General features: G+C 36.7%; 2 protein-coding genes across 2 annotated transcripts; both read right to left on the minus strand.

The window, feature by feature from the left end:
• LOC104733043 (4-coumarate--CoA ligase-like 8) lies at nt 3,042-5,951 on the minus strand. Its single transcript, XM_010452660.2, has 5 exons — nt 4,914-5,951; nt 4,662-4,798; nt 4,519-4,586; nt 3,382-3,484; nt 3,042-3,288 (listed from the first exon to the last, which is right to left on the minus strand). Exons 1-5 carry the CDS (start codon nt 5,620-5,622, stop codon nt 3,175-3,177), a joined length of 1,131 nt encoding a protein of 376 aa, XP_010450962.1. The 5' UTR covers nt 5,623-5,951; the 3' UTR covers nt 3,042-3,174.
• LOC104734101 (presenilin-like protein At2g29900) lies at nt 6,393-8,442 on the minus strand. Its single transcript, XM_010453607.1, has 3 exons — nt 7,314-8,442; nt 6,862-6,924; nt 6,393-6,669 (listed from the first exon to the last, which is right to left on the minus strand). The coding sequence occupies exon 1, from the start codon at nt 8,440-8,442 to the stop codon at nt 7,471-7,473; it is 972 nt and encodes a 323-aa protein (XP_010451909.1). The 3' UTR covers nt 6,393-6,669; nt 6,862-6,924; nt 7,314-7,470.

Here is a 13,897-nt window from a genome sequence, read left to right on the forward strand (position 1 = left end):
ACATCCCTCTCCACAGGACCCTGGCTCGCGTCTGAGGATCACGAATACGGAAATGAACAGAGTTCATAGTATTTTCATAGACATCTATTTTGATTGCTTTGTCCCCAAGAGGCCAAATCTTGTTAACAATAACATGGATCTTAGCAACATGAGGAGCCGTCAAAGGAAATATACCCACCAGAAAATCTTCCCAGAGAGGGATAGAATCTTGTATCACTTCATCCGAGACTGCAATCGTCGGAACTCCATCAATTAGGTTAACTTCAAAATCGTGTTTTTTGAGAGATGGACGCTTATTCACCACAGAAGCATAAGATGGTGGTTTGGACTGAGAGGAGTAGCTGTCCTCCGGCGGGAGGACAACGTTAACTGGCTCCATCATAGGACCAGTCGATGGTGGCGGCCACGAAAACCCTAACGTGCAAGGCAAACCTAAATCACTTTACTGATCGTTCTTAGCTGATGTGGCAGACACTAGTAAAAAAAATATGTATAGCCTAGCCACAAAAATTTTAGTGGCTGAGGTCAAACATTCGTGGCTATATATGATGAAATAGTCACGATTAGTCACAAAAAAAAAATCGTTGCTTATAGTGTCGCGGCCAATTTTTCGCGGCTTTTTCGTAGCTACTTAGACATGGTTTTATCACGCGTATTTCGTAGCTGATTTATAACGGTTTTGTCACATACATATTGGTGACTTTGTTATATAATTTTAATTAAAAAATGATAATTATTTATTAAAAATCTAATAATGATTTATTTATAAAACAAAATAATTTATTTACAAAATCAATTTTAACTAAAAAATAATTAAATAAAAAAATATCTCAACAGAAGCGGCAACGCTTCTTCCCTCAAGTCTCTCGGATGGTTTTGTGCCATCAGATCTGGTGGTGGCTGGAGGGTGAGGGTTTTGTTTGGCAATGGATCTAGGACGTGAAGCTTTCTTGTTCTTCTATCTAAGGTGGTGGTGGCTGGAGGGTGAGGATTTCGTTGTGAAACAAATCTAGGATCTGAAACTTTCTTTTTCTTCCTTTCAAAAATGGTGGTGGCTAGATGGTGATGGTTTCACCATTATCGTTAAAGAAATTGCAGCAAGCGGAACTTTGATCAGACTCCGTCACGACACCGTTAAACTTCTCACTATGTGGTGGTGGTGAACGGTGGCTCAAAAAAGCTGTGGTGGAGGTTTGAACAGCGAGATCTAGAAGAAAACAAAACAAAGAGTAAAGAAAAAAAAAAAAGAAGAAGAACAAAAACCAGCGTAATATAAGAATAAAGAAGATGAGACAATAATTTGCATTTACTCAAGAAACACAAACAAATAAAGGTTTTGTGTCCGTTAGATTTAGTTTTATTAACGGTGGATGATCAACTATGTAGTGATCCTCATTTTTGTGGAACAGCCAGTGAGAGGCTAGTATCTTTTGTTGCAACACTTATATGTTTTTTATATCAAATTTTCTTTTTCTTTGTATAATATATTTATTAATGATTTATGTTTACAGTTATGAGTTATGAAATAATTGATTAAATTTGAAAAACGTAATTATTATATAATTTCAATTTATTATAACTATTAAATTTTGGTTTGGGGTTAAAAAAAATTGATAAGATTTTAAATATCTAGCTTTTTAAAAAATAATTTTATGTAAAGTATATATGTAAATGGTTTCAAATATTAGTTTTATGTGAATATAATGACTTAAAATTTTAGTTTAAAGATATACTTTGGTAATTAGATTTTTTAAAAAATTTAAGATTTTAGAGTTGTGTTTAAAATTTGGATACGCTTACAATTTTTTTATTAAATAATCACTGAATTTTGGTACCTTTTCGTAGCTAATAAGCTATGAATTAGTCATGTCATAATTTTGTGACTTTATATAGTTACGATTAAGTCACTTGATAATTTTGGAACAATACTTAGGGTTCACCCTGAGGGGTGAACCTATTCATTCACCCCTATATTAAATAAGGAAATAAAATTTGTATATATTATTATAAAATTAAACTTTAAACCGCTCTTTAATAAATCCAAACCGACATATAATTTCGTTCTACTTGTAAAATCTAAACCCTAACCATTTTATTTGTGAATCCAAACCGACATATAATTTCGTTTTACTTGTAAAATCTAAACTCTAACCATCTCATTTGTGAACCCAAACCGACTTCAAATTTCGGTCTAACTGTAAAATTTAAACCCTAACATCTCATTTGTGAACCCAAACCGACATATAATTTCGTTATACTTGTAAAATCTAAATCCTAACCATCTCATTTGTGAACCCAAACCGACTTCTAATTTCGTTCTAACTGTAAAATTTAAACCCTAACATCTCATTTGTGAATCCAAACCGACATATAATTTCGTTATACTTGTAAAATCTAAATCCTAACCATCTCATTTGTGAACCCAAACCGACATATATAATTTCGTTCTAATTGTAAAATCTAAACTCTAACCACCTCATTTGTAAACCCAAACCGACATATAATTTCATTTTAATTGTAAAATCTAAACCCTAACCATTTCATTTGTAAACCCAAACCGACATATAATTTTGTTCTAATTTTAAAAATCTAAATCAAGCCAATACTTAACTTTCCTTAATTAAAAGTATACAAAATTTGTTTCCTTAATTTGTTTTGCTTTTTAATTTAATTTTGATTTATTTTGTAAATGAAATATTAGATGAAAATTTCTGATTGGCTGAGAGAAGAGGGGGTGAACAAACAGGTTCAACAGTGAACCTAAGTATTTTTCATAATTTGGTGACTTTATATAGCCACGATTTAGTCATAAATATTGTTTGTGACTGTATTTAGTCACGAAATTGTCACATATAAAATTCGTGAATAAGTTTGTGGCTTTTACAAAATTTGCCACGGTTCGACCGCAGGTCGAGGATGGGTCTGAAAATGCTGGTTCTATAACAAAATAAAGTTGTGCTCTTAACATTACTGTTTGCGGTCGAACCGGTAAACTACCATATACAGTGTTGTGATGAATATATAATTGTCAACCACAAAGATAGAAACATATACGATTCGAATAGGAAAGTTCTGATCATATAAATCATAATCGAACTACCAGTTCTAACTTTTCTGTCATTATGTCAGGAAAAAATAATAATACAAGTAGAAAATGACAAAGTATCGATTCTTTTAAAGTTTAGAGATGGCATATTTTAGTAGATCCTTGCGAAGTGTCTTGCCCGATGGAGTCTTTGGTATGGAGTCTATAAATGCGACCTTTCTTATTTTCTTATATGGTGCCACCTGTTTATCATATTAACTAAAATCCATCACCTAAGTTACAAAACATTACATAATTGAATTGTGTTATATATATGGTTGTGATCATAAAAGCACCTGTTTAGAAATAAATTCGATAACTTTTTTCTCACAGAGATTGCTCTCAGGTTTTCGTGTCACGTAAGCCATCGGATATTGTCCTGCTTCTTTATCCGGAAACCTTTGTGATGCAAAAAAACAGATAAAAACATTATATTAGTTTCAGTGACAGGAGCTAGAAAATTTAGTCGGTCATAAATTTTTTGTAAGAAAAAGAAGAAAAATTATTATAATACTATGAAAACGATATAAAAAAAAAACGGTGAACCAAGAATCTATAACCAGAAAGATTAAACCGAATCAAAATAAATGAATTGAATTAATTGTAGTTAACCTAAAATACCCATTTGGTTGTCATTTTTGTTAAGTTTTCGGTCTTTGGGTTGCTTGGTTAACACTAGTAAAAATGAATATTCTTTTATTTTTGCTAAAAAATTGGGATAATAATATATAATTGTATTTGTTCAGTTTATATTGTGTTGAATAAATGTCTTTAAGGTTTTTTTTTATTGGATGATTATTTAAAGTATTTGGGTATACAAAACTAGATTTAGATTATAATATTTGAATTTTATTAACTAATTGATTGATATATTATTTCTATTATTTCTGTTTTTATTGATACATCAAATATATATTTTTTGTTTTGTAAGAAACACCAAATAATCTAAAAACTGGAACCAAGCTAAAACCAAACCGATTTACATATGATTTTACTTTTTTATAAAACTATTAATTTGTCAAACTGAAAAATACTAATTTTTATATGATTTTAATTTTTTAATTGGGCTATATTAAGATAAATATTTTATGGGGGTCAAACATATTTTACGAAAGGGGGTCAATTTAAATTTTTATTAGAACCTAAACCATTTTTTGAAAAATCATGGGTGTTAATTAAACCCCATATTTTACATTGCGTCCACCACTAATTAGTTTTATGATTAGGATAAGGTATGATTTTTTGGGTTCTTTTTGGTTCGAGTTTTATGATTTATGGTATTTAAGTTAGTTTAAAATAAAATCCATATAGAATTATAGATACAGTAAATTCATCAGTTTGGTTATTTTTGTTTTATGGTTTAAATTGAAGTGTAAATTATATAATAAAATAAAAAAAAAATTAAAAAAAAAAGAGATCAATTAAGAATTTACGGAATAACTGCTGCGTCGAGAATATCTGGGTGATTCAGTAGGAGAGCCTCTAGTTCAGCTGGAGCTACCTATTATATAATCCAAAACAATAAGTGATTTAATTTTTGAAACATGCCAAACTAATTGTATTAATTTGATTTAACCTGGAAACCATTGTATTTGATTAGCTCTTTCAATCGATCCACGATAAAAAGAAATCCATCGTCGTCTATATAGCCAAGATCTCCTGTTTTAAGCCATCCTTCTGAAGTAATAATTTCTTCTTCATTTCTAAAATAACCTTCAAACACAAATAAAAAAATTATTAGAGTGATTTTTGTGCATGACTGTATGTTAGAACTTAGAAGAGATCATGACAAAAAAAAAAACGTAGTACGATGTTATATCTAATTTACCTTTGGCTATAGAAGGCCCTTTAAGCCAAAGCTCTCCTGTTTGGTTCACACCCATGACCAGGCCTGTCTCCGGGTCCACAACCCTTGCTTGTGCACCACACGACAACAACCCCACCGCACCATATCTCCAACTCTCCTCCACAGAATCTATCGAAGCTCCTGCACCGTTGGATTCCGTCAATGCGTAACCTTGATAAACATCAGCCGTTGGATATTTCTCCATAAACCTTTCTGTGACCTCCTTGCTCAACGGTGCTCCACCGCACCGAACCGTTCTCAAGAAGCTCACGTCGTACTTCGCCTTTATCTGATCCGCTTTGTTTATCATGGCTACCAAAACTGGCGGCACGAGAATCAGAGTCGTGGCTCTATATTTCTCAACCGCCGCCAACACCTCGCCGAGCTCGAACCGAGGTAGGATGACAACGGTAGTACCTGACGTCAAACTGGCCATAACGAAGTTGAGTAAACCAAACGTGTGGAACAATGGAACAGTGCAAAGGAAGGTCTGTTGTGGCTGTTCAAATGGCTCCGCAATGTATCTCGCCACATGTGCTATGAGGTTTCCGTGAGACGAGATGACACCTTTGCTTCGTCCTGTTGTCCCTGACGAGTAAAGCAACATCGCCGTATCGTCTTTGTTAACTTGGTTTCTGACTCGTTGACCACTTGGTTCTTTCTTCATCATCTCACTTAATATTCCAACCATTTTGAGTCCTCCTGGAGCGCGTAGGGTAGGTTTAACGCAATCCAGGATGATGGATATACCGGAACCAGCGAGTTTAGGAGCTATTTAGGAAGAGGCTCTGATTCGTATGTGTCAGCTTATTTTTTCTAATATAAATAGAGTAACAGTCTAAGAGCTATATATCCACCAAACAATCTAATACTAACTTTAGAAAATGACTAATTCCGTAATATTGTCATCACTGATCAATCCAAGAAATGGTTTCTGCGAAGCAAACTCCTCATTTTACAGTAAACGCAAACCATTGGCACTTCCTTCAAATGACTCGCTCGACGTCACCACATTCATATCATCCCAAACGCACCGTGGCACAACTGCCTTCATAGACGAAGACACTAGACAGTGGGTATGTTTGTACAAATCTAGGAATCTGCCGACCACTAATCAGGTACTTGTTACATCATATACTTAGGGTTTATAAAAGGGAAAAAGGTGAAACAAATTAGGTGTACTACGCTATCATGTTTTAAACTGATTGGTCTGTGTCATTTTTGGAAACCCTATTACTCATTTTTAATTTTCACAGTCCATACTAAAATAATTAATAATAAACTAAATAAATGTATCTTAATTTGGCCACGATCTAATAGTTCGTTAGGCCACGATCTAATATTTAATCTAAAAACACCAATGGGGAAACTTTTTTTGTGTTCTTAGATTAAATATATAGAGAAAATAATGTAAGATCAGTTGTTAAGATCATAGGTAAAAAAAATAGAGGAACTAATTTTGGTGTTCTTAGAATAAAGATTTACAAAAAAACATTGTACATAAAATGTAAAAAAAGAAAAACAAAACTTTTGTTTTCAGGAGCCTTCTCAATCGCTCATGTCGTCAAATCCTTCAAAATCATTCACACCATCAGCTGCTTCATCGGCTGAGTTGTCTGCCTCTTCATCTGTCTCCATTGCTTCCTCTTTTCCTTCTCCTTCTTCTTCATCACTGTCCTTGTCCTCATAGATTACTGGGACCTTCATCTTCTTCTTCATCATCCAAGTCATCAACAATCTACGATTAACACAATCAATGACAAATAAGTAACATACAATACAGTCCATAAGTCTGTTATCCATGCAAAGTGATCTCAGGACTTCCATTGTGTGTTATTATCCCCTAAGTGGTTTATGGGATCTATTGCTACCACTAGACTAAAAGATAGAAATCAAATTCTTCAACATTTCACGGTAAGACAAGACATACCAAGTCCAAGCCACTTGAAACCACTACGGCAGTATGAATAGTTGAAACCTGTGATTCTATGAGCTGCACACACAACAACAAAAAAACATATCAATGATTCATCTAGTGACTTTCTGATCTGTATCTCTGAGAGATCTGCCACGGCAAGCACAACCGTACAAAGAAAAGCAATTCCTAACATGATACATGGTGTTTAATGCGAGCATAGATGACTCTTGGGACATAATTCCACTAGAATGAGTAAGTAACAGACTCTTTATCAATCTTGACATAATTCCGCTCGCTCTCTCTCGCCTAACAATCTCGAAGTTACCTCCAACTCCTCCTGAAAAATATCATTTCCATTTCAAAATCATATCTCTCTCTCTCTCTCTCTCTCTCTCTAATCCCATTTCTATGACACTCTTCAGCAGTGGTCAAATAAACAAAAAAAGGGAGTTGAGGAGACATACACCGAGCTTGGCTTTAGAAAGGAATGCAATAGACATGTCCACAGGAACACAAGGAGGTAAGCCTTGGATTTGTACAAGCGCTCCACCAACTTCATCCACAAGATTCGCAATCGCACCATTAGCTAGATTCCTGTCTCTATTCTGCCTTCATTACAACTTATAAGTTGTTATACAAACAACAATTACAATTGTGAATCAAACGTGAATCATTTCGAATCACAGGGCGTGCTTCGTAAACCAAAGCCGGGATATCTTCGTCTCTAGATATAGCCATTTCAACAAGAAGACGTAACAGACCAACAAGTAAAAGCACAGCAGCAATATCATAAAGTGCCAAAGCTACGAGAAGAACCCAAGTAGTCCATTCAGGCAATAACGTGAAGGAGTAAGCAACCAAAACACCAATCCAAACCAAGTAGCCTTGAGTGACCAAAATCGAAAACTTGGACATGAACACAGCGAAGACACCAATGACGGAGAAATTGAATAAAAGTATCAGAAACGTGATGCAATCAATCGGGAATCTAAAATGATCGATCAATAAAACTAAGATTTCTCCACCTAAGTTCCCTAAAACGATGAAAGCTGAGAAACCCATGTAAAATTTCAAGAATTTAACACATCTGAGGTAAAAGAGAAGGACGAGAACGAACGTTGCAACAGTGATTGCAGCGACGAAGACGAGTGAATTCAAAAAGGCACCTACGAATTTGTCCCATGAGGAATCCGAATCGCTCTCCGAGTAAGCAGCGGTGGCTATGGAGGAGAAAGAGGCGGAGGAGGAAGAAGAAGGGTCGGAGTTTAGGATACAGACAAGTAGAACAACGGTGAACATACAAATCGAGACAGGTGTGAGGATTGCGATGAGTTCTTCNTAAAAGAGAAGGACGAGAACGAACGTTGCAACAGTGATTGCAGCGACGAAGACTAGTGAATTCAAAAAGGCACCTACGAATTTGTCCCATGAGGAATCCGAATCGCTCTCCGAGTAAGTAACAGACTCTCTAACTAGACTCTTCCAGAGCTTTATCCTCAACCATGTAAAGCTGTAAAATTTACCAGAATCGGGCGTAGACGGTAACTCGGGTTCAGGTTCAGCTCGTTTCTTGCTCTTCTTCTTATGCTTCATCTCTCGGGGAGGAGTATTGGCGATTTTGGTGTTTTAATCGGAAGATTTTGGTGTTTCTACGGCGAGGTTGAAGAAATCGATTTGGAAGAGGAAGAGAAATGAAAAAAAAAATCTCAGTTGCAAAAAAACACAGCGACTCACGTTATGCCACATATCATAGAACTGAGCTCAAAAACTGTTCTACTTCAAGATCCAAAAATATGATTTAAAACTACTATTCAATTTTTTTATAATTTAAATGGGCTTGGAACACCCCAACTGTTGCCCCATTAATGATGGCCTTATAAACAAGTTTTACGAATTACAACCCTATAGTTCATATTTAATTTCCACAGCTAGTAGAAACAACAATTAAATAACTTTTTTTTTAAAAGTACTGTCGGCACTACCAGACATTTCGATCTGTCGACATTTTGTGTGCGTTGTCATTTCTTTATTGTTTATTTTTCTATGTTTCACATGTTAAATATTATATTCTGCTTAATAAAACTAGGAAATGACATCCAGTATATATAATTAAGTTCAGAAAATTCAAACACAAATCGGTTTGACACTCTTCACATATAAAATTCACTCTCTTGTTATGGCTGAGACGAGGGATTAATTAAATGATAGATAAGTAATTAGGATGGGAAAAATTGTGAGAAGCCTTCAATGTCTAAATTCTCAGAAGGGGTTCTCATCTTGTATGCCCTTATGAAGGGGTTCTCATCGAGATATTCAATCCTCTTTACTTCAATCATTGATTCATAAGCCAAGTCCTACAATTCCCGTACAAATAAAAAGAATTTTCATATAGAAAAAATTATCAATGGAAAGACATTATCCAGAGGCAAAATCAAGGAGAGACGAGCCTGGCACGGTAAAGTGAACAGACAAGTCGGTTACGCTTAATTTCATTGGTCGAAGAAACTAGAGAATATTTTTGAGACTTCATTAGATGATGAATTAGAGGCACATATTTGGATTTAGATTTCTTAGAGAAAGCAGATAGAGATGTGTTTGGCTGTCTGGGACATAAGAAGTTGTATCATTGTCGTCATCAGCTATGGAGCGATAAAGGGGAACTGCTAAACTAGGATTGCTCTGAATATTGTGTTGTGTTTGTGTTGTGTTATTGTGTGAATAAAGATATTACAGATATATATATACACAAGTCTATGACATAAATAATGTAAATCTTCCATTCTTGTGGTTTTTCGTATCTTCTAGATCGTTTTCTTAGGCCCTAAACCCATAATAACAATCCACCGCCTAATACTCCCCCTCAAGATGGGAAGTGAAAATCTTGAAAACCCATTTTACGAAGTAAATACTAAAACTGTTGACGTCCAAGGGCCTTGGTTAAGAAATCAGCCTACTGCTCTGTAGTACGAACGTGTTTAGTAGACAGAATGCTCTCTTTAATACCATCCCGAACAAAATGACAATCTTTTCTATGTGTTTCGTTCGTTCGTGAAACACGAGATTTGCTGCGATATAAAGAGCAGCTTTATTATCAAAATGAAAAGTGATGGGTTATGGATGAGGAACTTGAAACAGGAGAAGTAACACCTTCAGCCATTTGATTTCCTGGTAGGTGAAAGCCATGGCTCTATACTTAGCTTTAGTAGAAGACATGGAGACCATTTTCTGCTTCTTGGTTTTCCAGCAAATAGGAGATTTGCCGAGTAGAACAACATAACCAGACAAAGAGCAACGCGTCTTTGGAAATGAATTGTAGTCAGAATCGCAATAGGCATCAAGGTGAAGATTTGAATCCTTGCTAAACAAGATGCCTTACCCACAAGTTCCTTTTAACTACCGAACAACTCTAACAGCCGCTTCCTAGTGACGCTTTCGAGGTTCGACAAGAAATTGTGCCAAGAGATGAACAACGTAGCTAAGGTCTGGACGAGTAAGCGCTAAGTAGACCAAATGACCAACCAACCGACGATACCGAGATGGATTAGAGTACAACACACCATCATCTTTAGCGAGAGCGTGGTTTTGTTCCATAGGAGTATCAATAGGTTGAGCACCAAACAGGCCGCATTCAGAGATGATATCCAACATATATTTGCGTTGAAAGATATAGATTCCCTGTTTGCCTCTGGACACTTCATCCCAAGAAAAAATTCAGAGGACCTAAATCCTTCATATGAAAGCACTCACTCATATACTCCTTAAACGATGTTGTTAAGGCCGCATCGTTACCTCCAAAAATAAAATCATCCACATAGATCAGAACATATAGACAAGAACTGCCTTTGATGTATGTAAAGAGAGACGTATCAGGTAGTTGGATTGAAAACCAAACGCTAAAAGGGCAGTTGAAAGCTTTGCGAACCAGCACCGTGGAGCTTGTTTGAGCCCATAGAGTGACTTTTCGAGTTTGCATAATTGATTAGGTTCTGTTGCGGTTACACCAGGAGGAAGCTTCATGTATATCTCTTCCTCTAAATCACCATGTAAAAAAACACTATGCACGTCCATTTGAAATAACTCCCAATCATTTGCAGCAGCAACTTTCAACAAAGTACAAATTGTAGTCATCTTTACAACGGGAGCAAAAAGTTCAGTATATTCAGTTCCTTCCTTTTGACGATACCCAAGTGCAACAAGTCTAACTTTGAACCGTTCAATAGAACCATCCGAGTTATATTTAATACGAAAAACCCATTTGCAACCAATAGCAGTTTCTCTTCTAGCAATGTTGTAGTGCCCCAAGTCTGATTCTCCTCAAGTGCTCCAACCTCATTGTCAACAGCATTATGCCAATGTGGATCACGCATTGCCTCTTGAAAGGAAACATGTTCAAAATTGGCACTGATGGAGGCGAAAAACAGCTGTTGCGGATGAGATAAGCGATCAAGTGATACATAATCAGAGAGAGGATAGAGACACTTACTTGAGGAAAATTGCTGAGAAAGGGATGACACGTGAGGGGGTTTATCAAGTTGTGTACCAGAATATGTAACATACGGTTCAAGAAGTACGGACTGCAGTTTTGTTCATTTTCCACGGCCAAGATCATCAAGAGCAGGATCTGTATCCATTCCTTGATTGTCAGAGGAGTTCATCAAAGGGTCGATCAGACTAGAATCCGGATCAAGTTGTCCAATATCATGAGGTTGCTTAGAAGCATCTGACGGATCGATCGGTCCAACCTGTTGAGGTTGCGTAGAAGCATCTGGCAAATTGATCGGTCTTGAATCCGGATTGATCGGTCTCTCGTCGTTAGGTTGTAAGGGATTGACCGGTCTTGTGTCTGGATTGACCGACTTGGGGATATGAGTGATCGAACTATTTTCTGTTGGAGGATGGAGTTATACTAAGCGTGCAGAGCTGGTTGAGACTGCAACAGATATTGATGTTCATATATTTTACCTTGTTTTACCTTATTTATTCACATCTTTTGCATGATTTTCTATCTAGTTTGGCCATCATTGTATAGCTTTAGGACTGTTTATGCATTAGAGTAGATTTGCATTGCATTTGCATAGTTTCTTGCATAAACATGTGATTTTGGATCCCAAGGAGCATGGAAGGAATGCTGAAGAGGATTGGAGCTATCAAGTGAAGAAAACAAGGGAGTTAGAGCTGAAGAATCAAGGTCCGCAAGTCCACTCGATCGCCCACTCGACCAGACACTCAACCGTGTGCGGAGAAGGACTCGACCGGACGGAAGAAGCAGAAGAGAGGTCAACTCGACCAGGCACTCGACCAAGCACATGGTCGAGTTGACCTAGCCGCCTCTCTATTTTGTCATCTAGCCATTTTAGGGCTTCCCCACTTTTCTATATAAGTCCCTTGTACCTCATGGCCGCCCACAAGTCAGACTAAGTGAGAGAGAGAGTCAGAAACAAGAGAAAAACCTAGTTTTTACCCTTTTGGGATTTATCTATTTTTGCTTTCTTTAGATCAATAGCCACTTCTACATTTTGTCTCAAGAAATCTTTGATACTTGTTGTTTCCATAACTTTCTAAGTATTGAGAATTTGAGTTTGATTTCTTCTTCAATATTGTAGATCTCTATCTCATCTATCTAATCATGCAAGTTTCATTGATTTCTAGGTTTATGATTGTGTTCATCATGTTTAGTGATTGTGAGTAGTGTGCTAGGATCTTGAGGATTGTGTTAGGCTGGATTAGAGTTGTGGTTGCTTAGGTTGGTCAAGCTTGTTTGTTATAGATCTCTTCTAGGCTAGATATGCTCTATGATATCCTTATATCTGAGAGGGTAAGGTTAGATCTTAAGCTTCTTAGCATCACAACAATGTCTAAGAGTCTAGATAAGGCTAGATCTAGAGATTATCATTAAGCAGGCTAAGAGATTAGATGTTTTGTTTGATTTTTGACATAAATGATCTGGTTGTTTATTGCCTGATTTTATATGTTCTTTGCTGAGTGAGAACTAGTTTAGGAGTATCTAAGCTTGATTGTTATTGCCATGGGAGTGGATTAACATGTATTAGGAGATCATTGTCTAGAGATAGCACATGTTTGATTGAGGTTTGTTGACCAACTTAGATGACCATAGCTTGAGTCCAGCCCATGAATTCATCCTTAGGACCTTCTTTGTCTATTGATTTCCCTGTTTAAATCCTGTTATTCGCTTGCTGTTTGATTTGCTTTTGTCTTGCTCTGTTTTCTTTGGTGTGCTCTGTTTCTCGTATTTGTCCACTCGACCTAGTACTCGATCGAGCACCCGATCGAGTGCTTGCTCGAGCATCATCCAGTGTTCTTGTTGTTCATGCTCTGCATCTGCTCTGTTTCATTTTCTGTCTCATTCTAGTTTCGTTCCTGTTGCATCCATTTCATTTCTGTTTAATCATGTTCATTACTTATCTTGCATTAGTATAGTACTTGCTCTTGTTTAGTTTCATTACAGCTTTTGTTTACATTGTTCACTTTTCATTTAGTATCTTGCCTTAGTAGTTTTCACATTCTGCATTTCATTAGTGTATTAGGGTTGTTAGTCAAAATCATTCATCATATTTGGCTTAACTTAGATAAGTGTTCACATCCTGATTGCTTGCATCACACTCATTATGGTTTGACATCCTTTATGCTACAACTACATAAGGGTAATTGAAACACCTTGCATCCACCTGTTCATCATTTATCATCTCTATCATCATATCCCACACCACACACAAAAGATCTTGTTTCAGATATCCGGGCACAGGCAGTGACGGTTAGTCCAGCAGTGCAGCCTAGGAAGGATCATCATCATAGAGGTTCTAGTAAGGACGGCATGCCTGCGCAGGTAACCAAGAGGAAGTGGGAGGCTACGCAGAGACCGAGTGGTTCCGAGTGCTTTGGTTGTGGGAGCATGGATCACAAGGTAGCTAGGTGTCCCCAGAGGAGTGCTCCGACAGCAGCGGTTCGTGTGTGTTATCATTGCAGGGAGCCTGGGCACATCAAGCCCAAGTGTCCCAAGTTGCAGCAGATGGCAATGGTAGCGGTGCAG

Source organism: Camelina sativa, chromosome 12 (assembly GCF_000633955.1).
Source record: "Camelina sativa cultivar DH55 chromosome 12, Cs, whole genome shotgun sequence".
In the NCBI taxonomy this organism is placed as follows: domain Eukaryota; kingdom Viridiplantae; phylum Streptophyta; class Magnoliopsida; order Brassicales; family Brassicaceae; genus Camelina; species Camelina sativa.

Bases quoted from the DNA above. Each gene is read 5' to 3' on its own strand.
- LOC104733043 (XM_010452660.2), bottom strand. From the start codon at position 5,622: ATGGTTGGAATATTAAGTGAGATGATGAAGAAAGAACCAAGTGGTCAA. The intron at 4,799-4,913 runs GTAAATTAGATA...TTGTGTTTGAAG, and splicing joins AGGGCCTTCTATAGCCAAAG to GTTATTTTAGAAATGAAGAA. The intron at 3,289-3,381 runs GTGCTTTTATGA...TATGATAAACAG, and splicing joins TCGAATTTATTTCTAAACAG to GTGGCACCATATAAGAAAAT.